This window comes from Zalophus californianus, chromosome 9, assembly GCF_009762305.2.
Source record: "Zalophus californianus isolate mZalCal1 chromosome 9, mZalCal1.pri.v2, whole genome shotgun sequence".
Taxonomy (NCBI): Eukaryota; Metazoa; Chordata; class Mammalia; order Carnivora; family Otariidae; genus Zalophus; species Zalophus californianus.
In genome coordinates, this window is record NC_045603.1 from 7,668,652 (window position 1) to 7,692,375 (window position 23,724).

The 23,724-nt window shown below is 54.7% G+C and overlaps 1 protein-coding gene across 4 annotated transcripts in view; it reads left to right on the plus strand.

Annotated features, from left to right (window-relative positions):
- The window catches only part of LOC113922213 (ran GTPase-activating protein 1), a 32,873-nt gene that overhangs the window by 2,598 nt on the left and 6,551 nt on the right, over positions 1-23,724 (plus strand). Inside the window, exons 1-12 of one of the 4 annotated variants that reach the window (XM_027594156.2) lie at positions 1,118-1,302; positions 1,887-2,036; positions 6,765-6,892; positions 10,455-10,514; positions 13,523-13,702; positions 16,376-16,510; positions 18,912-19,070; positions 20,331-20,444; positions 20,869-20,968; positions 21,061-21,145; positions 22,173-22,329; positions 23,215-23,334. In XM_027594156.2, the coding sequence (XP_027449957.1) occupies positions 1,194-1,302; positions 1,887-2,036; positions 6,765-6,892; positions 10,455-10,514; positions 13,523-13,702; positions 16,376-16,510; positions 18,912-19,070; positions 20,331-20,444; positions 20,869-20,968; positions 21,061-21,145; positions 22,173-22,329; positions 23,215-23,334 (1,497 nt within the window). In that variant the 5' untranslated portion in view covers positions 1,118-1,193. Of the gene's footprint in view, positions 1-1,117; positions 1,303-1,886; positions 2,037-6,763; positions 6,893-10,454; positions 10,515-13,144; positions 13,192-13,522; positions 13,703-16,375; positions 16,511-18,911; positions 19,071-20,330; positions 20,445-20,868; positions 20,969-21,060; positions 21,146-22,172; positions 22,330-23,214; positions 23,335-23,724 lie in introns of those variants that run through there. The other 3 variants (XM_027594158.2, XM_027594159.2, XM_027594160.2) reach the window with 3 other exon arrangements.

Here is a 23,724-nt window from a genome sequence, read left to right on the forward strand (position 1 = left end):
CTCCAGCCCCACTGGCCTCCCTGCAGTTTTTCTAATCTCCCTTCCCCCCCCCCCAACAAGAGCCTTTGCTTTTGCTATTCCATTTGCAAGAATACTCTTCCCGCCCTCCCCCCCCCCACATCTGCCTGGCCCAGGCCTTGATATCCTTCAAGTCTTTGTTTCTTTCCTAATAATATCTTCTCTAACCATTCTGATTTGTTGTGGGGTTTTTTTGTTTGTTTGTTTGTTTGTTTGTTTAAGTAGGCTCTATGCCCAGTGTGGAGCCGAACATGGGGCTTTGACCTCATGACCCTGAGATCAAGACCTGAGCTGAGATCAGTAGTCGGACGCTTAACCAACTGAGCCACCAGGCACTCCTCTAACCAGTCTGTTTTAAATTGCAACCCCCAGAAAACTCCTTACCCTTTTCTCTGTTTATTTTTCTTCTTATCACTGTCTTAAGATACTACATATCTTGTTTAGAACACATGCTCTAAGGGGTGCCTGGCTGGCTCAGTTGGTAGAGCTTGCGACTCTTGATCTTGGCGTTACGGGTTCGTGCCTCACATTGGGCATAGAGAATACTTAAAAAAATAAAATCTTAAAAAAAAAAACACTTATTTTAAGAGCGTATGGTTTTTTTTCATTCACTGCTGTGCTTCCGGTATCTGGAACAATGTCCAGAACACAGTAGTACACAATAAATTTACTTGAATGAATGGACACCTCCTTACCCAGAAGAATGATTCATGCTTACTGGTAAAGAGAGGCAAACCAGGGTGATCAGGGTTAAGATAAGGAGAAGGAGCCCAGAGGAAGCCTGGGGGGATTGAGAGGTTTGGGGGGCCATCACAATTGTAACTTGAGGATGAATAGATTGGGGAAGAACATGTTTTGGATAAGACGGAGTCTCTGTGGGCACCTCCTGGTTCTGTCCCCCCTATCAGTCTTCCTTGGTCTCCCCCGATGACCTCTTTGGGGAAATGGAGTGGTCCTTTCTTCCAGTCTGCTGAGTTCTGCCAAGCTGGAAGCTCCTTTCTTCAGTAACTCTGCCCTGGATCTATTGTGATGGTGGCTGTTGTGATGTAGAGACCTCTGGTCTCCTAGGAACCCCTGAGGTCTGGCCGCCATGGGTTGCCCAGTCTCCTGGCCAAGGTTGAAACTGGACGTGCAGTGGGCTGCCCCTTGTGCCCCACCCCCAGAGACATGCCAGCATGGGTGGTGGGGCATTTCCTGGGATGGATGACCTGGATCCCATAGCCATCTTAGTCCTGTTTGAGGAGTGGGACCCTCAGACAGAGAGCAGCCAAGATGATCAGGCAGGTGTGTGCTTGGGGCTCTTTGCAGCTATTGGTCTGGGACTCAACTGCCATTCACTGGTGGCCCAGAAAATGGGCAACTCACATGGCTATGCTTGGTGTCCCAGCTGGGGCATTTGGGCAGGGGAGGAGTTAAAGTGAGTTAGTGACTGTCCAGAGGCTAAAATGTGATTTTACTACATTCTTGCCACTTTCTCCACCTTTCTAGAATTGTTCCCTCCCTAATGCTGTTTTCATTTCTCCCAGTGGTTTAGCTGTTGGAGTCTCCATAGTTGGGGGAGAGGGGGTCAAGCCCCTGAAAAGGCTGATGTCCTACCCTGCCCTCCCCAGCCGGGGGTCCCCAGGAGACTCCTCTCTCTTTTTTTTTTTTTTTTTTTTTAAAGATTTTATTTATCCATTCATGAGAGACAGAGACAAAGAGAGAGAGAGGCAGAGGGAGAAGCAGGCTCCCAAGGAGCAGGGAGCCCGATGTGGGACTCGATCCCAGGACCCTGGGATCATGACCTGAGCCGAAGGCAGACGCTTAACCATCTGAGCCACCCAGGCGCCCGAGACTCCTCTCTCTTAATGAAACTTTGTCCTGCTCAGTTTGCAGATTTCCAGGGGAGCCCAGCAACGTGGCCAGCATGGCCTCTGAAGACATTGCCAAGCTAGCAGAGACGCTTGCCAAAACCCAGGTGGCCGGGGGACAGCTGAGTTTCAAGGGCAAGAGCCTCAAACTCAACACTGCAGAAGATGGTGAGTTCCTGCTTGGGCTGGCCCAGGGGAAGAAAGGGAGTGTGCAAATGACCACTTACTCTTACTCGTGTTCCGGCTTGTTTAGCTGCATTATTACGTTGTTTGTCCTAGTAGTTCTGTGAGATAATCTTTGGGCCCATCTCACAGTGAAGCTCAGAGATGATGTGTCCACAAGCACATACAGGCTTCCCTGCTAGTCATCATGTTTTTGGAGGCCATCCTTGCTGGTGACAGCTTAGGTGGGAAGGGCCCCTTTATGTCTTAGAGGGAGAGGATAGTAAACAATGAGTGACCATGACAGCAGTGTCAGGATATAGCCCCTGGCTTCCTATCAGGTCTTTACCACCATGATCCCAGGCTGGTCTGGGAATACCGGTTGCCTTCCCCAGAGGTAAGGCCTTCTTGGAGGTCCGGTCCATGCAGCTGAATGCTCCTGGGAGAGGGATGGATGTTCTTGTCTATGTAGAGGAATGAGGACTGGCGGGAATTAGGAACCAGAATGCAGGCTCTATCTTTTCATCCCTAGCCAAAGCATGGCTAACACTGGTCAATCCTGAATCCCCTGGTGTTTGGAAGTGAAGGCACCTACGTCAGTACTTGCACAGCCTCTTGAGGTTCAGGCCCAACCAGGGAAACTGGTCTGGACTTGCCTGGTTGTCATGGAGTGCAGGCAGGCTTGCTCCCCTGCACTGGCTCAGAAACTGCTTTGAGTCCTGGGGTTGCTGGGAGCGTGGCCATTTAAAATTTATAGAGCTCCTCCCTGTGCTCTTGTCACTTTCGATCATGCATTATCCGGAAGGGAGGGAGGGAGGAAGGTGGAAATGTTACCATTTTTATAAATAAGGAAAAATGATTTGGAAGACCTAATTTGCCCAACGTCATACAGCTGGTACATAGCAGAGCCAGGATTTTAACAGAGTTCCAGCTGAATCCGTGTTCCTGTGTTTCTCAGTAGACCTTCAGCTCGGTTCAGTAAACATGAATTTGCTATTAAATGCCATTCACTGAACGCTGAGTCAGGCTGTCTTAAGTGCCATGCACGTAGTATCTCAGTTTATTTTCACAACAGTCCTTGAGGTGGGTTTCATCCCCATTCTGTAGATTGGAAAATGAAAGCTGAGGGAAGTGAAAGGACTCACCTAAGGGCGCAGCTAGAAAGCAGTGGGGCTGGGATTAGAACTCAAGCTTGTCTAGCCTTAAAATCCATGCAGATCACCACTTCACTGGCGCAGGCTGGACATGCTGCCTCCATTTTTAAGTCCCCAGGGATGCCCAGCTTACAGCCCCAGCCTCTGAGGAGCTCCTGTCCTGGAGTAGGAAGGAGGTACTCAGATAACTACTGGGGGCAGAAGGTGAAGGTTACTCTGAGCGACATGAACAGAAAGCTGTGGGAAGTACGGCGAGGGAAAAGGGGTCACTTCTAGTTTAGGAGGGCCCTGGAAGTCTCCATGGGTGAGGTGGTGTTTGAACTGTCCTTGAAGGCGAAAAGGCACTAGAGGCAGGGAGGATGACATGAGTTAGGCAGAGGAGCTGAGACACGTAGGGTGGGCATGGGAGAGAAGAAATCAGGATGCCATAGGGAGCCCAGTGCAGAGGCCCTTGAATGCTGTGCAGGGGAGCCTGGCAGCCAAATCCTGGGCCCACAAAGGGCCTCCATCTTGGCTGCGAGTGAGCCGGCCCCGTCAGGAGAGAGCAAGGGCCTGTGTGAAGAAGTCAACAAACTGATGATTGGAACAAGGCTCTTTTCTCTCCCCAGTAAGTCATTTAAGGACCAAAGAAAGGCCTTTCTGCTTTTCCATGGCTGCATGGTGACCACCTGAAGCCTGTCACTGTGTGAGGTGGTAGAGGCTGAAAAGCAAGCCCTGCTGCTCAGCCTCCTGACAGCCGGCTATCCGGCGGTGGTTGGGATGCAGCCCTAGCCTGTATTTGAGTTACACAGAACTCCACACGGATTGAAAACGAATGAGAGAGGCCACCCAGAGTGATCCCCCCACTCTCCTCTCCCTGCTCTTCCCAGTTGGTGCTTTTTCTTCCCAGCTCGCGTTGTGCCTGTGACTCTCCCCAGGGCTGAACTTGCTCTGTGCGTGCATCACTTGTACGGCAGAAGTCTTCCCTTGGGGCTCCGGCACCTCTGTTGCCTGGCTCTTAAGGATTGCGCATACATTCCCATGAGCGGCTGTCCCCCCTCCTTGTTCACCTGGCCAGTCCCTGGGTGTTCGGGGGCCTCCGTTCTGGAGCAGGTCTTCCAAAGCGCTGAGAGATTATTTCAGCCCTCGAGCAGCGCACTGCGTGCCGGTCATGGAGGACACCTGGGCACCTGGGACCCAGGGGAGGAGGGAAGGGATTGAGGGGCTTCCTGCGGGGGTGGGGGGGTGGGGGGCTGCTCCATAAAGTCCACGATTGTGCACGGAAGCAAGGATTTGGGGAGGAGCTCGTGGATAGAGTTTTAGAAGACCAGTCTGAAGCCTAGCTCTCCTCTTCTCTTGAATTCCTGGGCAGAGTTGCTTCATTCCTTGAAACGTCAGCTTCCCCTTCTAGAAAATGGAAGGCTCATACCTGTCCAGCCTTCCTGGTTGTGAAATGAGAAAAGGAAAATAAATGTTGGTCACCACTTTCTGGCTGTGTGATCTCAGTAGGCATGTACGTGCTCTCTCTGTGTCTCAACTTACTCCACTGTGAGATAGACGTAATAGTAACTAGGCTGTGTCGGGGAGAATGCTAAGCATTCCTCTCTGCGGGGCATGGTAGTGAGCTGAGGCCAAGTCCTGGCTGGAGCTCATGACCCAGTGAGGAAGGGGGTATGAACAAAGTCTCCACATAATGACCAAGTCATCACTTAGAAGAGTGTAAAATTGTGGCAGGCAATGTCTGTGGGGAGACCAGGGCTGTGAAACCTGCCAAGCAGGATCTGACCTGGCTGGGAGTTCAGCGGGGGTTCCTGAGGAAGTGTCACTGTGGCCTAGGGAGGGAGCAGTGTTCAGAGGCCCCACTGGGACAGCTTCTCTGCAAGCTCTTTACGGGTTGCAAAGCACCACCTTTCTGAAACCCTTTCTGTGGCCTTTGTCACCTAAAAGGTCAAGTCCAACTTTTCTCTCCTGTACACATCTCCATTGCCTCACCCCACTCCGTCTTGTGCCAGCTAGGCTAGATGGATTTTGTCTCATGCCCCTGTGTGTTTTTGTTCAGATTGTAAAATTAACACGTGCTCATTATAGAATACAGAAACACTGAAAGAAGGCAAAAAACCCACATCTTCATTATCTCACACCCCAGGGTACAACTACTATTAATTTTGGTGCATTTTTCTTTCTAGCTTTTTTCCTAACCATAGCTGAGTTCCCCTTTCCTCCCTCCCTCCCTCCCTCCCTCCCTCCTTCCTTCCTTCCTTTCTCTCTCTCTCTCTCTTTTCTTTCTTTCTCAATTAGGATCATAATTAGAGATACTTTAAAAGCTGTTTTATAACCTGATACATTAGGAATAAATTGAGCAGATGATGGAAAAGCACAGAATCACCCATAATGGCAGCACCTAGAGATAATTGTTTTAACATTGGGTTTTTATGCTTTTAGACCTTGGGGGGTGTGTGTGTGTGTAAGATCGAATATATAGCATTTTATTTTTTATTTTTATTTATGTATTTTCTAATAGGTGTAACATTTTAAAAGTGTGATCAGATCAAATACCCGTGGGAAACCCCATTTTTCACTTGTCACTATGACATGAATATTTTCCACGTCAGGTAAACACCTGTGTCACCATTTATAATGATGTCAGTGTAACTGTATAATGTACTCCAGTGAATTAATCTATTCTCTGTTGATGGACATTTAGCTTGTTTGGAATCTTTCATCATAACAATACAGTAGTGAACGACACCCCACACATGATTCATGTAACTCTGAGAGGCTTTATGCTGTTGTACCTGCTGGTCCTCTCACTTGGATGCTCTTTCCCTGCTTGGCCTCTTATTTATTTATTTGTTTACTTGTTTATTTGAGAGAGAGAGACAGAGATAGTGAGAGAACACGAGCAGGAAGGAGAGGGAGAAGCAGGCTCCCTGCTGAGCAGAGAGCTCTACGTGGGACTCGATCCCAGGACCCTGAGGTCATGACTCAAGCCGAAGGTGGATGCTTTTTTTTTTTTTTTAAGATTTTATTTATTTATTTGACAGAGCAAGAGAGCACAAGTAGGGGGAACAGTAGAGGGAGAGGGAGAAGCAGGCTCCCCGCCAAACAGAGGGCCCGATGCAGGGCTCGATCTCAGGACCCTAGGATCATGCCCTGAGCTGAAGGCAGACACTTAACCATCTGAGCCACCCAGGTGCCCGCAACCCCCCACCCAAGGCGGATGCTTAACCAACTGAGCCACCTAGGCGCCCCTCCCTGCTTGGCCTTGTGCATTCCCTGCAGAGGGAGGCTCCACACACACCACCATAAGGTGCCCTAAGCCCCTTGTTTGCCCCACGTGGCGGATTTCTTTCCTCCTTTGGCTCCCAAGCCTTCCATCTGAGCCTGTTTTAACACTCAGTACAGAGGAATTTTCTTTGTACCCGTGTCCCCTCCTAGATTGTGAGCCCGCCTGATTCTCCCTTGCAAGCCAGGGCCCAGCACGCAGCAGGTATACTATTGCTGTTGGAATTGTGAGTGATGAGGTAGTGGCTGGACTCTCTTCTGCCTCAGCTGTTTGTGACTCCCAAAATCTAAGTTTCTGTTCTTTGGTCCTTGGCAGCCAAAGACGTGATTAAAGAGATTGAAGACTTTGATGGCTTAGAGGCTCTGCGCCTGGAGGGCAACACGGTGGGCGTGGAGGCAGCCAGGGTCATCGCCAAGGCCTTGGAGAAGAAGTCAGAGTTGAAGGTGAGATCTGCATGGTGAGCAGGCCCAGACTGGTTGGGGACAAGCTTCTACTCATGCCACCACAGCCCCTGCCTATGTCCAGACCCTCCTAGGTCCTGCCTTGGTGGTGGTCACCACAAACAACTCCTCTTGCTCTGGCTTCCCCAGAGCACACAGCACTGGCCAGGGCCCCTCTCCCTAGGTGATGTGTCCATTTGGATCCCCCAGTAACAGACAGGAGTGTCAGAGGTTTATCAGGTAATATGCATGAAAGATAAAGGGGGAAGAAGCAGAACTGGACACGGAGAGCCTTCAGCTAGCATTGTAGGTTTGGCATCTGTGAGGAGGGAAGGGCACAGAATTGGCCACCAAGCCTTGGACTATGGAGCTGTTCTGGCAAGCGCTAAGCCTCCCCAGCAGGGAGCTCCAGAGCAAAGACTGCCCACAGAACAGTCGTGTATTGGACAGAAGTGGCCAGACCTCAGCTCAGATGCTGTGGTGGGTTTGGGAAGGTGCTGCACTCCTCAAAGCTGAATGGCTGAGTCTTTCTTAAAGTTTAGATCCAAGTGATGCTCCTCTTTGGCTGATACAGAGATCGTTCTATTCCGTTGTGTCCTAAAGGGGGTCCCACTAAACAGCAGCCCTTCAAGATGCTCTGTGAGAAGAGTTGGGGTATCAGGTGTTGAAAATATCAGGAGGGCGTCCCTGCACACTCTCCATTCCTGGGACTCCTAGTGTGCATCAGCACATAAAGCCGCTGCAGAGCGATGGGGGAGAGACCTGCTTTTCCGACTGCAAATGATGCTCAGTGCGTGCAGCGCATGTGTCATTAGTCCTCGGGGCACCCCATGTAATAAAGACTGTGTCCATTTGTAAGTCAAGGGAACTGAGGCTCGGAGGAGCTGAGTAAACAGCCCAGAATCCTAATGCTGATCAGTAAGCCACGTGGCAGACTCCGAAGTCTGGTGCTCTTTCCTGGCCCACTGTGCTTGCTGAAGGGAAAGGATGCAGGGCCAGGGCGAACGGAGTGGCTGGCTCATGAGGCAGCCCTTACTGTTTGTTTCCTTAGGATCATCATGGTCAGGTAATAGCTAAGACGGTGGTTGTACCTTCTCCTCTGCCCTGGGCCTGTCGTTTCCCTGAGCAGTCACTGGGACATTTTCCTGTGAAAAAACTCAACCCTCCACAGTGGCCAGTGAAGGGCGGGAACAGAGGAGATGTGGCCTGGGCCTGGAGGCTGCAGAAGCTGAGCCTTGTCATCTGAGGGTCTGGGTTCAAGCCCTGGTACCACCACCGTATTTGTTTTCTGTGGCCTTGCACCAAACTCCACTCTGAGTCAGGGGTCCTTTATAAAAACTTTTTCTTCCCTGTGAGGTTGCCATGGTGAGCACATGTGGGCTTGTGTCATGAGAGAGCATGACCACAGGAGTGCCATGTGCAACGTGTCATCCTGAGCAGGCCTAGGGCCTTTAGTCACCCCACCCCCGTGGGGTCAGGTCCGGGGCAGGTGGGAGCTGCCCTTGACCCCAGTAGTGCTCTGGCCAAGGTGCTAGTGGAAGAGATGTTCCCTCTCCTGTTGGAACACAGGCACAAGTTGGGTCTTGACAGATGAGGGAGGTGAGGTCCAGGGCCACACGTGTCAGGAGGGGGCCTGGACTGGGGCCCGGATAACAGCCCAGCCTCATAACTGCTCTGTAGTAACTACTGCTCACTTAGAGATTGTTGAGGCCAGAAGCTGTATTGCAGAGATGGGATACTGGGGGTCAGAGGTGGGGAGTGGGGAGTGGCAGGCCTGGAGTCAGGTTAAGTCAGAATTGGAACCTCGTTCTTGTGCCCCAAACCCCATGCTGACCCTTGGCCCATCAGAGTTGGGGGTGCCTGGGTGGCTCAGTTGGTTAAGCGGCTGTCTTCGGCTCAGGTCATGATCCTGGAGTCCCGGGATCGAGTCCCACATCGGGCTCCCTGCTCAGTGGGGGGTCTTTTTCTCCCTCTGACCTCCTTCCCTCTCATGCTCGCTCTCTACCATTCTCTCTCTCTCTCTCAATAAATAAATAAAAATCTTAAAAAAAATACAAAAACAAAAGGCCGACACAGTTGGGTTGGGGAAGCTTCCAGGTGAGATGCCAGTTGTCAGGGGTTCTGGTGCTCAGGCTGTGGCTGCCTGTCATGGCCCTGAGCACCTGCATTCAGGTGTACCTCACTGAGCAGACCCATGTAGACTGTCCCCTAAGGCTCCATGTGGGTTGGTGATTTGCTTTACTGGAGGCCTTGAGAATTCAACAGAAATCAGTTTGCTTAGTACTAAAGGTTGGATTTAGTTCATACATTTCAAGGACTGGATTTTCAGGGGAAAGTTGCTTTCTCTGGGTTCTATCATGCCCAGGTTTGGCCTAGGAGAGGCTGGAGCTGCCAGAGCTGACATTTTGGGTGGACAGAGCGACCACAGTTGGAGGGTAGGGCTGTGTGCTTAGAAACTAAATTCTGCTGGCATGTGTGGTAACACGATCTAGTTCTAGGGCCACCACCTTTGTGGCTTTACCTAATGTTTTCTTTAAATCAGCTCACTTTGATGTAATTTTTTTTTTTAAGATTTTATTTATTTATTTGACAGAGACACAGTGAGAGAGGGAACACAAGCAGGGGGAGTGGGAGAGGGAGAAGCAGGCCTCCCGCTGAGCAGGCAGCCCGATGCGGGACTCAATCCCAGGACCCTGGCATCACGACCTGAGCCGAAGGCAGACGCTTAACAACTGAGCCACCCAGGCGCCCCTCACTTTGATGTAATTTAAAAGTAAACATGATCTCTTCTGTAAATGGAAAGTGGTATTCCTTACCATAAAGATAACAAAATAGTGTTATTAAATTCTAGTCACCTAAAAGTTGTCACCTAAAGCTTCTGAGCATGAGGCCTGCTCACCCTTTGTTCAAAAGGCAAACAAGCAAGGAGTGGAGAGGTGGGCAAGATCCACCAGCCCCAAAGAAAGACCGCTTTCTGGAGGTGATCAGAAGGGTTGGAAAGAGTCTTGAGGGGTGCCTGGCTGGCTCAGTCAGTAGAGCATGAGACTCTTGATCTCGGGATCATGAGTTCGAGCCCCATGTTGGGCTTAGAGATTACTTTAAAAAAAAAAAAAAAGGCACCTTAAAAAACGAGTAGCTTCCTCGCTGATGGATCCGTATTGCTTACTTTCTGCCTCTGCCGCCCAGATCTTCTGTCATGCGTCACTTGGGCCCACAGTGTATGAGAAACCGGCATTGGAAACAAGGAGTCTGGCGTATTGGCCCTGGTCCTGCCACTGCCCTGCCTTGGGGCCTGGGGCCAGTCTCTTCCTTCTTGGCCTGGTTTCTCTCCTGGAAAACCAGAGGGTTGGGGGTTGCCCCCCATACTTCTTCTGAGCCCTGTATGGCCTTTGGGGGCCTCCAGGTACCCCCAGCTTCAGCCAGAGCTGGACCAGCTTTTCACTGAGGAAACCCAGCTTCAGAAGTATCGTAATGCTCAGTAGTCCATGGCCACAAGGATGCGGTGTTGCCTGCAGGCCACCTCTGAGGGGCTCCACTGACTCTTCTCTTCCTCCTCCTTTCAAAGCGATGCCATTGGAGCGACATGTTCACCGGGAGGCTGCGGTCCGAGATCCCGCCAGCTCTGGTAAGGGCACCAGGCCACTGTTCCCCTCCCCTGGGGACAGGGACCCCTTTGGCAATTCCCTGGACTATTTTCAGACTTTGTTCACGTTGTGGGTGACTGAGGTGCTGAATGGAAGCCAGGCAGGTGCAGCATCTGCCCGTGTCCCGACGGGCTCAGCCTCTGGGAGACTCGAGGCCCAGTCACAGGAGGTGCAGCAGAGCCCTGGGATCCCAGAGTTCATTTCCTGCGCTTTGTGGCTTCACCCCCACTGTGAATCTCGCTCCCTCCGCTCTCATCCCTCTTCGTTTCGCACCTCCTGTTCTGTTCCCTCACGCCCTTCTGTGGCCCCCCCACCTATCTCTGGGCCCTCCCTTTCTCCATACCATTCTTCTACTTTGCTTCTCATGGTGGGTGGCTTCCATCCCCTCTGATTTCCATTTCCCCATTCCTGGGGCTCAGCTTGGCTTGAGATCAGGTTCCCAGCCTGGGGTGGGTGGGTGGGCTGGGAGGGGGGCCGTCACTGAGCAGAAGGTGGCTTGCCTGGGGCTCAAGGGAAAGAGGCAGGGCTGGTAATAGGCAGCCTTTGAGTAACATGGGGCCTAGCCCATGAGGTGCCTTCAGGGTGAGGTTCTTGGTCAATTATTAGCATGGCTCTGTGTTACTGGGTCTTTCACCCTGGTTTTGCTGGGGCTGCCTTCTTAGACCTCCATGTATCTAGCCAGCCCTGTGGTTCCTGAGGTGCCAGGGACCACCCTTATTTCTAAAGCACCTCAGTCCGGGGGCACCTGGCTGGCTCCATCGGTAGAGCAAGTGACTCCATCGCAAGGTCAAGTTCAAGCCCCATGTTGGGCATAGAGTTTACATTTGAAAGAATGAATGAATATATTAATTAATAAGTTGGGGGCGCCTGGGTGGCTCAGTTGGTTAAGCGACTGCCTTCGGCTCAGGTCATGATCCTGGAGTCCTGGGATCGAGTCCCACATCGGGCTCCCTGCTCAGCAGGGAGTCTGCTTCTCCCTCTGACCCTCTCCCCTCTCATGCTCTCTATCTCTCATTCTCTCTCTCTCAAATAAATAAATAAAATCTTTAAAAAAAAGACAAGTTGGGTACCTGGGTGGCTCAGTTGTTGGGTGTCTGCCTTTGGCTCTGGTCATGGTCCCAGGGTCCTGGGATCAAGACCCACATCGGGCTCCCTGCTCAGTGGGGAGCCTGTTTCTCCCTCTCCCACTCCCCCTGCTTGTGTTCCCTCTCTTGCTGTCTCTCTGTCAGAAAATAAATAAAATCTTAAAAAAAAAAAAAGTTACAGATGTCCTAATGGGGACCCCAGAGGGAGGGCTCCTCCTTTGGGGGATTGAGGAAGCCCTTGGGGAGCTGATTCCGTTAGTTACCAGCCTCAAAGGGTGAACAAGAACCAGGTGAAAGGAGGATTTAGAGTGTAGGTTAAGTAATTCGTTTGAGGGTTTGTAAGTAAAAGGATTTTTTTTTTTTTTTTAAAGATTTTATTTATTTGACAGAGAGAGCACAAGCAGGGGGAGTGGCAGGTAGAGGGAGAGAGAGAAGCAGGCTCCCCGCAGAGCAAGTGAAGCCCGATGCGGGACTCGATCCCAGGACCCCAGGATCATGACCTGAGCCGAAGGCAGTCGCCCAACCAACTGAGCCACCCAGGCGCCCAGTAACAGGATTTAAAGTTAGAAGAGGGGGTGAAGAAAATGTACTTGGGAGATACGAACTATGGGACCTGTGCACGTTGTTCTACCTGAATTTTAGCATTTAAGTTTCTCAGTCTTTGAGGGAGATACTCTTCTCTCCATATTACCAACAACCAGAGTGAGTCATAGGGGGACAAGAGAATTTGGGGTCAGGGAAAGGCATGAGATGCAGGGAAGGTAGAGCAGACACAGAGGGTTTTGGCAGCTCTGGCTGCTGGAGGGCTAGAGGCCAGTGGGGCCAGGTGATGGGGGCTGGTCCTTCTGTGGGCGGGGGCAGCCTGAGAGTGGCCCTCTGTTGCTGAGTCGGTGGTGGGGAGGACAGTGGAAACTGCCTCAGGTACCCTGTTCATGGCCGAGGCAGGGAGAGTGTCTCCCCTCCCCCACTGTGTCCCCTGGGAGCCCCATGCACAACGCATGCCCGGCCCTGTTTCTGCCCCCCGTCTCTGGCAGAGCCTTCTCTCCTTACCCATCTCTCCTGGGGAACTGTAGGTATCCCCAGCCCAGCAGGTTCCCAGGAGAGCTTAGCATCTTGCCACCTTGGTCTTGGGCTGTGGCTCAGAGATAGGCACCCATCTGCCCAGTCACCACCAGGAACCCTGGCGGCATCAGTGGTGCTGGCCTCCTTCCTGCACATCCACTGAATATGCAGCTTCTGCAGGTCTCCTTCCCTTTGTGGGACCTAGAACCGACCCGAGGCTCTGTTTCCTCTCTTCTGTCTCCCACCACACTGGCCAGTCAAGCTTCCTTCTCTGCTGCCTGAATCACTGTCTCACACTCCTGGGCGGGCACTTGGCCTCCAGTCTGCCCTCCTCAGGTTTGGGGGAATGTGTCTTCTATATCCCTCACCCACATCAAAGCCCTCAGAGCTCTCGGACTCAAGTTCACGGTCCTTGGCCTGACATTCAGGGCCAGGACTGATTTGATTCCTCTCTTTCCTTCCAGCCTCAGCTTCTTCTGGAGTCCACTGCTTGCTTGTCTCTAGACACACAGTATGCTGCTTCATGCTTATGTCTCTTTGTCCATGTTTGTACCGTTGGCTGGAATCTCCTGTTTGGTTGATTGATTCTCATTCAGCCTGAGCTCAAGTGCCCCCTCCTATAAGAAGCTTTCCCTGACCACCCCCACGTATACCAAACCCCACGCCCCACCTGGATTGGGAACCTTCTTCAGGGTTTCTGGTCCTGGGTATAAAATGATAGCTCTGTAGCGAAATCGTCTGTGTGTCTGCCTGGGTGCCCACTGAGGGCAGGGGGGGGCCTGGCATAGGAGCTGCCCCGGGGAGGTGTCTGTGAAACTGAGCTGAACCCTCTCTGTGTCCAGACCTCACTAGGGGAGGGACTCATCACAGCCGGGGCGCAGCTGGTGGAGCTGGACCTGAGCGACAACGCATTCGGGCCTGACGGCGTGCGAGGCTTTGAGGCCCTGCTCAAGAGCTCCGCCTGCTTCACCCTTCATGAGCTCAAGCTCAACAACTGTGGCATGGGCATCGGCGGTGGCAAGGTGGGTGCGGCGGGCCCTCCCCCACGTCCACATTGTCCCTCACTGTTCCTCCCTCTCTCCCTGCCTGGTCTCCTGCTGCGTTGGAGCAGGAAGTATGTGCCCTTGGCCACCATCTGGGATGGCTGGCTGGCCTGTTGTTTTTCTCTTCAGAGGAGAAAGGCATCAAAGGCAGCAGCCTGTGGCCAGTGGGGAGAGGTGGTGGAGGCCTGGAGGGCGGGGTTGCCAAGCAACCATCCCGGTTCGCGTGTTGTCTTGGCAACACAGAGGCAGTGACCTGCTGGCTCTGCAGAGTGCCGGGCTTGGGCATCCCAGACCTGCTGTGCCCTCAGAACAGTTGGCAGAGCCACGTGAGGCCCGGTGTGTGTGTGGAGGGGAGGGAGCCCAGAAAGAGAAACCCCTTAGGCCTGGGCACAGCTCACCTTTTTCCTGGACTGGGCCTTACCTGAGGTGCCTCCCTCATCCTGCCAGCCGGTCGGGCTGGTCAGCACAGAAAGGCGTCTCTTCTCTTCCCAGAACCTGCACGGGGGGAGCCCAGCCTTGTTTATTCTCTTTTGTGGTCCGTTCTGGCTCCGTTAGGCCCAGACACTAGAAAGGCCAATTCCCACCCTCCCTGTCCCCACTCACGTTCTGACCAAAAGGAGAAAAGAGCTGGGACGCAGGAACCTACAGCAGCTGGGGACGTCTTCTCTTTGCAGATGTGTTAAATGCATCGCCCTCATTCTCCCACCCACACCGAAAAGGGGGTGATGCTATTCCCAGTTTTCCACTGAAGCGGATTTGGGGCTAGAGACCTTGGGTCAAGTCCCCAGATGGCATCGCTGGGGTGGGACTAATGTGGGATTTGAACCTGCTTCTGTGCCTGTCGGAGCGGCGAGGGGAGACTGTTGTGCTCGCGGTGCCTCAGGCTGAGGGGCCGGAGCGGCCTCCCCTGCGAGGGCTGCCTGTTGCCTCTTGCCCCGTGGGAGGGAAAGCCGGACGTGCTCCCAGGCGGCTCAGCCGGCCCCACCCCCCAGTCTAATTGGGCAATAAGCTGTGTGCGTGTGTGAAGACATTAAATTGTTGGCATCAGCACAGAAAATCGGTCCAGGCCAACCTAGAGCGGGGTGTGCTGAGGGAGCTGGCGACGCGCCTGGGCAACGCCCCAGCTTTCCATCGGCTCTCCTCTGCCACGTGGCTGGCCCGGGGAACCGAGGCTCCTAGAGCTGCCCAGGGCTGGTCGTAGGCCTCGCCTTTCCTCCAGTGTGCAGCATGGCTTGGGGACGAAGACGGTGGGAACCCTGCGGCCAGAGGCCTCCCTGGCAGCCCAGCTCCACTCTGGAATTTGACTTGTACTTGTCTTGACCTCCCTCACTCTGATTCAGGGAGACCTTTCTGTGGCATCTGGTGGGTGCTGGCCTTACTGACCTGCGCCCCCGGGTCCTTCGGAATCTGGTCCCTCCAGCTGGAGTGCATTCGCCGTGGCCCGTGTGCCACACGCATGGGAATTGGAGGGGCCCGAAGGATTCACTGGGAGTGAGATGTAGCCCTGTGCTTGGGGCTCTCCAGACCCAGAGGCCCCAGGTTGGACTCTTGTAGGAGCTGGGGCCTCACCATGGTGGCCCCAGGGGGAACTGGGGAGAATGGGATGCGCTGGTGCGGTTGGCTCCCGCCTCCTCACAGGTTCCTTAGGAGGCTGGTTTACGGCAGAAGCCTACGGTCTCTGCACTGAGCATGCGCACGACCCCCAGGAGCCAGGCTGGCGGTCGCCCTTCTGGCCCCCAGGGACGGAGAGCTGTGCAGTCAGGCAGACCTGGCTGCCGCTTGTGGCTCCCCTGTCCATTTGCTGTGGGCCCTTGGCCAGTGCAGTTACCTCTCTGAGCCTTAGCCTCCTCGTTGATAGTCAAGCCAGTCCCACCTGCCTCCTAGGCTCAATTTGTGGTTGAAATGAGGTGTGAAAGTACCTTTCTTTATTGAGAGTGCCGGTGATCCAGGAGATGCTCTACAAAAGTTGCTTCTCTCCTGTTATACTTCTTTTGAATCTTTTGTTTTATTTACCGTGGCCTCTCTGATTCCCAGCAACCAGCCAGCATTTTTTAACTCTTGGTCTGTTGGTATCACCCAGGGAGAAGCTATCTCCTGGCACCACCCCAACCATATGGTGTGTGTCTGATTAGTGTGACAGGGCCGTGGTCTTGGCCAGCTCCCCTGAGGCACAGGGCTACGGGGGAGAGATTCCAGAAGATTTGGATTCTGGTCCAGAGTCTTCCACTTGTTTAGCAACCAGAGGAGTGTCTCTGTCCCTCTCTGAGCTTGAGGTTCTTCAGCTGGGAAGTGGGAATCACCATGGTTTCCCGTCCCCCCACCCCAACAGAGGGCTTCCGGCAGTATAGTGAGCTGACTGTGAAGCCCCTTCCCCAGGAGCTGGCTTTCGGTTGACCTCTCCATGTTGGTGTCTCTCTTCTCTCTGGGTGTCTGTCCCCACCTCTCACATGAGGCTAGACCCCACAGGGTAGTGGGACACACACGTGAAGCAAGCTGTAAGGTGCTAGGTGCACATGCAGTATGGCCGTGGTGCCTGTGAGCCATTCTTTGTCCCCAGGTCTGCCACCGCCAGTAGGTGGCATGGGATGTCGAAGACGAGGGCCTCCTGCCTCAGGGCTGGGCCTCTTTCCTCCCCCCTCCCCCTCCCCCCAGATCCTGGCAGCGGCTCTGACTGAGTGTCACCGGAAATCCAGTGCCCAAGGCAAGCCACTGGGCCTGAAGGTCTTTGTGGCCGGCAGAAACCGTCTGGAGAACGACGGAGCCACTGCCTTGGCAGAAGCTTTCGGGGTGAGTGGTTTCTGCACATCCTCCCTGCCGTGCCCCAAGGCAGGCTAAGCTTTGCAGGTTGACAGAGCTGGTGTGCATCCAGCTCTGGAGTTGAGCTGCGAGACCTAGGGCGAGTTGCTTCCCCCTCTGCACCTGCCAGCTCGTTCAGCAGGGGGTCGGAATTCCTGTCACGTGTCCGAAAGGTTGCGTGATCCACCACTGCGGCTCCCTGGAATGCTGTTTGAGAAGATTGTGAGGTTGCTCTAATCAGTGAGTGAGGTCAGGCTCAGAAATGGGAGTGGGGGTGCCAGAGCAGTGAGCCGGACAACAGCCTGGCCCGGCGCTGGCCTGGGCTCACAGAGGGTCGGTGTCTCTGGCCTCTACTGGGTGGGGCACAGAGGTGGAGTCATCAGACTTACCTTTGAGATGGAGACGTAGGGGAGCAGTGGCTCAGGTACCCTAATCCCCTTCGCCTCTCCTCCCACTCTCCTCTCCCGTCACCCTTCACGGCTGCCCCAGTACCCTGCCCCCTCCCCTCCCCCCACATTGCTGAGACCCTGACCGTGAGCTCTGTGAGAGGGCCACACCTGCCCCACGGCGCTGGGAACTTTGGAGTCCCTTTCTTTTCTCTTAATTTAAATGTTTTGTTTGGCAAACATTAACCACACTCGGGGCCAGAACGGCATTCCCCGCTGCCTCCCTGCCGGAGCTCATCTACCCTTAGGCAGAGAGTGAACATAGCAGGGGAGAAGTGCCCTGGGCCTTGCTGGACCCCTGGCTGCAGGGGTTTCCAGGTGTCTCCAGAGCTGGCGGGGGGAGGGGGTGCCGCATTGCCATCCTTGCAGACACCATGTTGTTAAAGGTTACACCTTCTCTGCACCCCTCACTCAGCTTGCTGTCCCCAGTGCGCTGGGAAGGGGGGGAATGCACTGTGTCTGCTAGGCCTCCAGCAGATGTCCGCCATGCTCTTAGAGTGGGGTTCTTCCCTCGGGGTCCCTGGGATGTCTCTAGTCTGTGGATAGAATTCAGGGAGTCTGAATGCGGACAGAAGAAGATTACATGGTTATTACCACTAACGTAACTAAAATGTAAGGTTACCTTGAATTGTGAATGTAAATTATAAACCTCAGCAACTTTTGAAATGCCCGTGATTTTGGTAAGTGTAGAAATCACAGGTATTTTCACATCAAGTTATAGTTGTTACAGAGACATAGAAATTTTTGTTTCTCACGCATCAGCATTACGGTCGCGGGGGACTGGCGTCCAGGTCCTGTTGTTCAGTGCCTTTGTACTAAGGAGTGCATTTACTATTGCAACACACATTTGGGGTTTTTTCTCAATATTTTGAGGACTCTCTTCCAATTGAATGGATTTCCTTTGTAGTCGTATGTGATTTATCTTAGCATTTTAAAACAGGCTCAGGAGAGAGTCAGGGGCTTTATCACACTGCCCATAGGGTCTGGTACCAGAAGATACTGAGAAGCTCTGACTGGTAATGTTCCTCCGTTGGCCTGTATTTACTTGTGAACCCCCTGTGCTGTTCTGGGCACCACGGGACTACAAAAGGTACCCAGGTGGAGAGTCCCCGCAGGCCTGGCCTCAATCCTTGGTAGCAGTAGAGGTTGGGACTTGGCTCTCCTTGGGAGCTCAGAGGCTGGTGGGGTGTAGACAGGAAGGTGGCATTGATCGTCCAGGGTGATGAACACCGTGATAGAGGAAGAACAGTGTTCTGGGGGCATGGGGGAAGAGCACTGGACTATGCCTGGTGGGGGGGATCCTGGTGTCCAAAATGAGAGGTATATAGGAAAGCAACATAGGAGGCAGCCTATCAAGAAAATGCCAACAAATAAGGACACAGTGTTCCAAGAGAGAGGAGTGTCAGAAGGTTGGGATGAAAAAGGGCTAGGTGGTTGGAGAAGACCCCAACCCCCAGAAAAGGAGGGAATGTGGGGCACCAGTTGTACTGTGTAAATAGCACAGGAGAGCCCCAAGAAAGACAGGCACAGTGGAGCTGCATGCAGTCTGCAAGGAAGGACTGTGGCCAGACCCTGGGTCAGCGCCCAGGGTCCTTGCGGGGTGGAGGACACCAGATGCAGGAACCTGTGTTTCGAGCTGTGTGACCGTGTGTAAGTTACTTAGCCTTTCTGATCCCCTAGTCTTCTCTGTCTGGTGGAGTTCCTAATCCCAGGTAGGTCTCCCTCATGAGATTGTAGAGAGGATCAGACATAGCCCTGCCCAAAGTTCTGCTTTGAGATTCATGCCCCCAGTAGCCACAGACAAGCCTGGGCCCGAGCTGATGGCAGCCCCTCCCCGTGTCTAGTGTGAGGTGCCCCCTTCCTGCCTGCTGGTTGTTGTTGGTGCTGGGCCTGCCCTTGGAGCTCGGGAGCCCACCGCCCTGCTCTGTCCCTCCTGCCCCTCACAGATCATTGGGACTCTGGAGGAGGTCCACATGCCGCAGAACGGCATCAATCACCCCGGTGTCACGGCCCTGGCCCAGGCTTTTGCCATCAACCCCCTGCTGCGTGTCATCAACCTGAATGACAACACCTTCACTGAGAAGGGTGCCGTGGCCATGGCCAAGGTGAGGCGGGAGTGGCAGGGTCACGGTGGAGGCGAGCGGGACTGGCTACTGCCTTTTTTGTTTTTCTTTTAAAGATTATATTTATTTATTTGAGAGAGAAAGAATGAGACAGCGAGAGCATGAGAGGGGGAGGGTCAGAGGAAGAAGCAGACTCCCTGCCGAGCGGGGAGTCCGATGCAGGACTCGATACTAGGACACCAGGATCGTGACTTGAGCTGAAGGCAGTCGCTTAACCAACTGAGCCACCCAGGCGCCCTGGCTACTGCCTTTTTAACGCACGCATCGGCAGCGGAGCTCCTCTGCCCATCCACCAGGTGTGTGCCCCGGCTCTCTTGAACCTTCCAGAACGGGGCACATGTCACAGGCTTTCCTGTGACGTTTTTGGGCATGTCCATACCACCTTCCTCTGTGCTGCCTCTGGACACCCACCTGTTGGTGCTGGATTTGTCCATGGGGCTGCGTGGGAGGCTGCTGCAGCCTGTTTTTCTCATTGACTCTTTCATCAGCTGCTTATTGAGCCCTGTACCGAGTGCAGGCCACACAGAGTTGAATCAGACTCTACCTCCGAGGAGCCCCTAGTTCAGGGAGGGATGGGCGGGGCCAGGCCAGCGACGGTGCAGGGCCTGAATCCTGCTGGCTGGCTAGCTGTCGGGACCTCACAGGCCCCAAGCCCCACAAAAGGCTAGTCCTGCTCCTGTGGGGTGTTAGCACAAGTGTGTGCAAGTGTGGGGAGCACACGGGAAGTTCAAATCAGACTTCGGGCAGACTCTCTGGAAGAGGTCACATTTTGACCAAGTTGTATAGGACAAATGGACTGTGGACAGAGAGGGGTATTTCGGGCAGAGGGATCAGCAGCATGGCGGAGACTCAGAGGTGGGAGGGAGCCTTGTTCCATTGGTCCTGGTTTGAAATGACCAGGGTTCAGGATGTGTCTGAGGGCTGGAGGAGAGGAGAGGGGAACAAGACCCTGTGACCTTCTAAGTCTGAGGCTGTCCCGTGAGTAGAGAATTGTGTAAGGTTTTAAGTTGGGGTTCGACTTGGTCAGATTTGTGCTTCGAGAAGAAGGTTCTGGCTGTAGCATAGAAGTAGGGTGGAGGGAGGTTCGCCAGAGGCCAGGAGGGGACAAGAGCTGGTGAAGTACTGAGAAGTCCCGGCGAGCGGGAGGATGAAGGTGTGGCAACTGGCGTGGGGTGTGCCGTGGGCTCTCGGAGGCTCTCGGAGGCCTGCACCCTCACCCCAGCCTTCGCTTCCTCCCCACAGACGCTGAAGACCTTGCGGCAGGTGGAGGTGATCAACTTCGGGGACTGCCTGGTGCGCTCCAAGGGCGCCGTCGCCATGTCAGAGGCCGTGCGTGGGGGCCTGCCCAAGCTGAAGGTGCCAGCACCGCCGTGGCTTCCCTCGCGGGTCTAGGCTTCCCCCGCACTCGGGGTTGCTGCCACGCAGGGCAGGGGTGGGGTGGTCTTGAAGGCCAGGTGGGCCTGGGTTCATGGCCCGGTTCTTCCACACCTTCCCTCTGATGTTGTGCGGTTCCTGTCACCCGTGTGATGTGAGCCGGTTTCTTCCTTTCTGAAACGGGAGGAGGGAGCGATGAGGTCGTTAGGGTGTAGCGCGAGAGAACATCCCGAGCGTCCGGCCCGTCGCGAGGGACACGGCTTTGTCTTTACTGTGGGTGGTACCGTGCCCGGCTGGAGGACAGAGCCTGCCTCACCCTCCCTCGGGGAAAACAGAGGCTTCAGAGTAGGACCCGGTCTCCTGACCTGTGGTTCTGCTTGCCTCTACTCCTTCCTCTTATTTTTAGGAGCTGAACTTGTCGTTCTGTGAAATCAAGAGAGATGCTGCTCTGGCTGTTGCCGAGGCCGTGGCGGACAAGAGTGAGCTGGAAAAGCTGGACCTCAATGGTAACGGGGGTGGGGCCTTGGCCCAGGCCTGCCGGGGGGGCCTGCTGCGCCTCCTGACCTCCCTGCCCTCCCTGCCTCCCGCCCGCAAACAGGCAACACGCTGGGAGCCGAAGGCTGCGAGCAGCTGCAGGAAGTGCTGGACGGCTTCCACATGGCCAAGGTGCTGGCCTCCCTCAGGTAGGGAGCTGTGAGCCGTGGCGCCTGTGGTTCTACTTTCATTCGTGCCGAAACTGTTGTTCGAGCCCCTGTCTGTGCCAGGTGCTGTGCGAGGCATTAGGGAGGCGAGCGGAAGACAGTGAAGCTTTCTGACCCGTGGGACTTGATTCCGGCAGGATGGGCGGGCGAGGAAAGTTAGGTTTCTGTATGTTCAGCCAAGAGGCAGTAAGGGCCTTCGGAGTGGGTGAGTTGGGGAGACTTCTGAAGGGATGAGCTTTGGTCTGAGCGAGACGGATCAGGTAGGGAAGCAGTGAGGTCAGGGTGGCAGTGGGCGTGGGCTCCGTCAGGATTGTTCTGAAGATCAGACTTGGGGACAGAGTCTGGAAGGGAAGAAGTTGTTGCGGTGGGGGGGTGGTTCTGGGTTTGCGGGGCCCACATGGAGCGGGAGCAGGGGCCGGGGCGGTGGGGCTGCCTCCTTCATCGGGATGGGAGTCGGTTTGGGCCTTCAGCACCCCCTGCCCCTAGGTCAGCTTCATTCACCTGTCGGCCCCTCGCTTGTGTCCCCTCAGTGCCAGGTCTGTGCTGCTGCTAGGAACTGGGCGCTCAGAGATGGCCTCGAGAGGCCCACGGTCCCAGAAGCCCCCCTCCCCCTGCTGCCCCCCCAACCGCAGTTTTCTGTGGGCAGGGAGATACGGGGGGCACAGTCTTGGCATCTCGGCCTGGACAGTGTTCCCGCCAAGCCCCGGGCCTCAGCTGTGACAGACCGCTTTCTTCCTTTTCTCTGTTTCTGCAGTGGGACTGGGGCCCGTTTGGGACGGGGATGGGGTCTGGTTCTTCCATGTTCACAGCATGGGCTTCCCTGGGTGATGAGGGACGAACGATGGGCCCCCTGGTGACCCCCGGCCCCCCCCCAGGAGCAGCTGCGCCCCCTGCCCCCCGCAGGCGCCCTTGCACCTGCCTGGGGTCCGTGGGTGTGCGTTGCCAGGCCTCAGAGCCCACAAGGGCCGCTGGGCAGGAAGGGGGTGCTTTAGCCGGTTCCCCTCTGCAGCGACGACGAGGGCGAGGAGGAAGAGGAGGAGGAGGAGGAGGAGGAGGAGGAAGGAGAGGATGAAGAAGAGGAGGAGGAGGAGGAGGAGGAGGCACAGCAAGGGCAAGGAGAGCCGTCGCCCACAGCGTCAAGGAAGATTCTGGACCCAGACAGCGGAGTGAGTCCCCTGTGGTTTGCGCGGATCAGAGCCCCAGCCCTAGAATGTGACACCCGGAGTTGTGTCCACGGGGGCGGTAGTGTGCGAGCCTGTCTTTGGACGCACGCTCCCGTCAGCGAAAGAAGAGAACCTTCGCAGCGCGGCTGTATTTGTGTCTCAGCACAGGTGTGTCTGTGTACTTGTGCGTCTTGACAGGACTAAGGCATGAATCGTGCCGCTGCACTGTTTATCGTGGAACCCGCATAACTATCTCTGCAAGAATAGGGTGAAAAATCAGCAGAAATGGAAATTCTTTTCCCACCCGTCCTGCTAACCCATAGGGACAGCCCCCCCGTTCTGGAGACTGTGACCCACCCGGGACACTTGGCGTCCCATCGCTTCACTAAGAGGCTGGTGTTGTCAGGACGCCCGGGTCTCGGAGCTTCTGGAGAACTGTGGGTTGGACGAGGTTCCCCGCGCTCATGTTGAATTTCACTTTTGTCCCAGTTGAGGAAAGCATGTCAGCAAGTGGCTGGGCACTCCTGCTTCAGTTGTTGCGGGGGCGCCGCTGGTGTTCGCCAGCATTGCTTCCCCCGGCTAGACTCAAGCTCCTGGTGGGGCCCCCTTTAGCCCCCACGCACCTCCTGTGTCATTTCTGGGACATCGCGTGTCCCGGGGAGGAGCCACGTGGCCTAAGGAGGTGGCTTGCCCCCTCCTCAGAGGCTCCTGCCCTGGGAGCCAGCCAGGGCAGCATCTGTGGGCCCCTCGCCCTTTGGGGGACTGCCCGTGAACCGGAGGGAGAAGACCAGACTCCGAGCCTTGGCCGCCTGGAGTGAGGGGTGCGTGTTCTGCATGAGGAGTCTGGGTTCGGACTCTCCAGAGCCACCTGTGCCCCCTGTCCCTCAGGAGCCAGCCCCCGTGCTGCCCGCCCCGCCTCCTGCAGACGTCTCCACATTCCTGGCTTTCCCCTCTCCGGAGAAGCTGCTGCGCCTTGGGCCCAAGAGCCCCGTGCTGATAGCCCAGCAGGTGGGTAACAGCCCTGCCAACTCCAGGCCCGTGCGTGCCTCGGATTGGGAGGGGACGCGGTCAGTGGGAGTGGGGGCTGCCCGGCGTTTGTGTGTGTTTTAGTGTCGGGGTAGAATTTAGTGATTCCTCAGTTGCACTTAACACCCAGAGTTCATTCCATCGAGTGGCCTCCTTATGCCCCCTCCCCCAGTTAGCCCACCCCCCACCAACCTGACTCCAGCAGCCCTCAGTTTGTTCCCGGTAGTTAAGAGTCTCTTATGGTTTGTCTCTCTCTCTGTTTTTATCTTATTTTTCCCACGCTTCCCCTGTGTTCGTCTGTTTTGTTTCTTAAATTCCACATAAGAGTGAAATCATATATTTGCTTTTCTCTGACTTGTTTCGCTTAGCGCA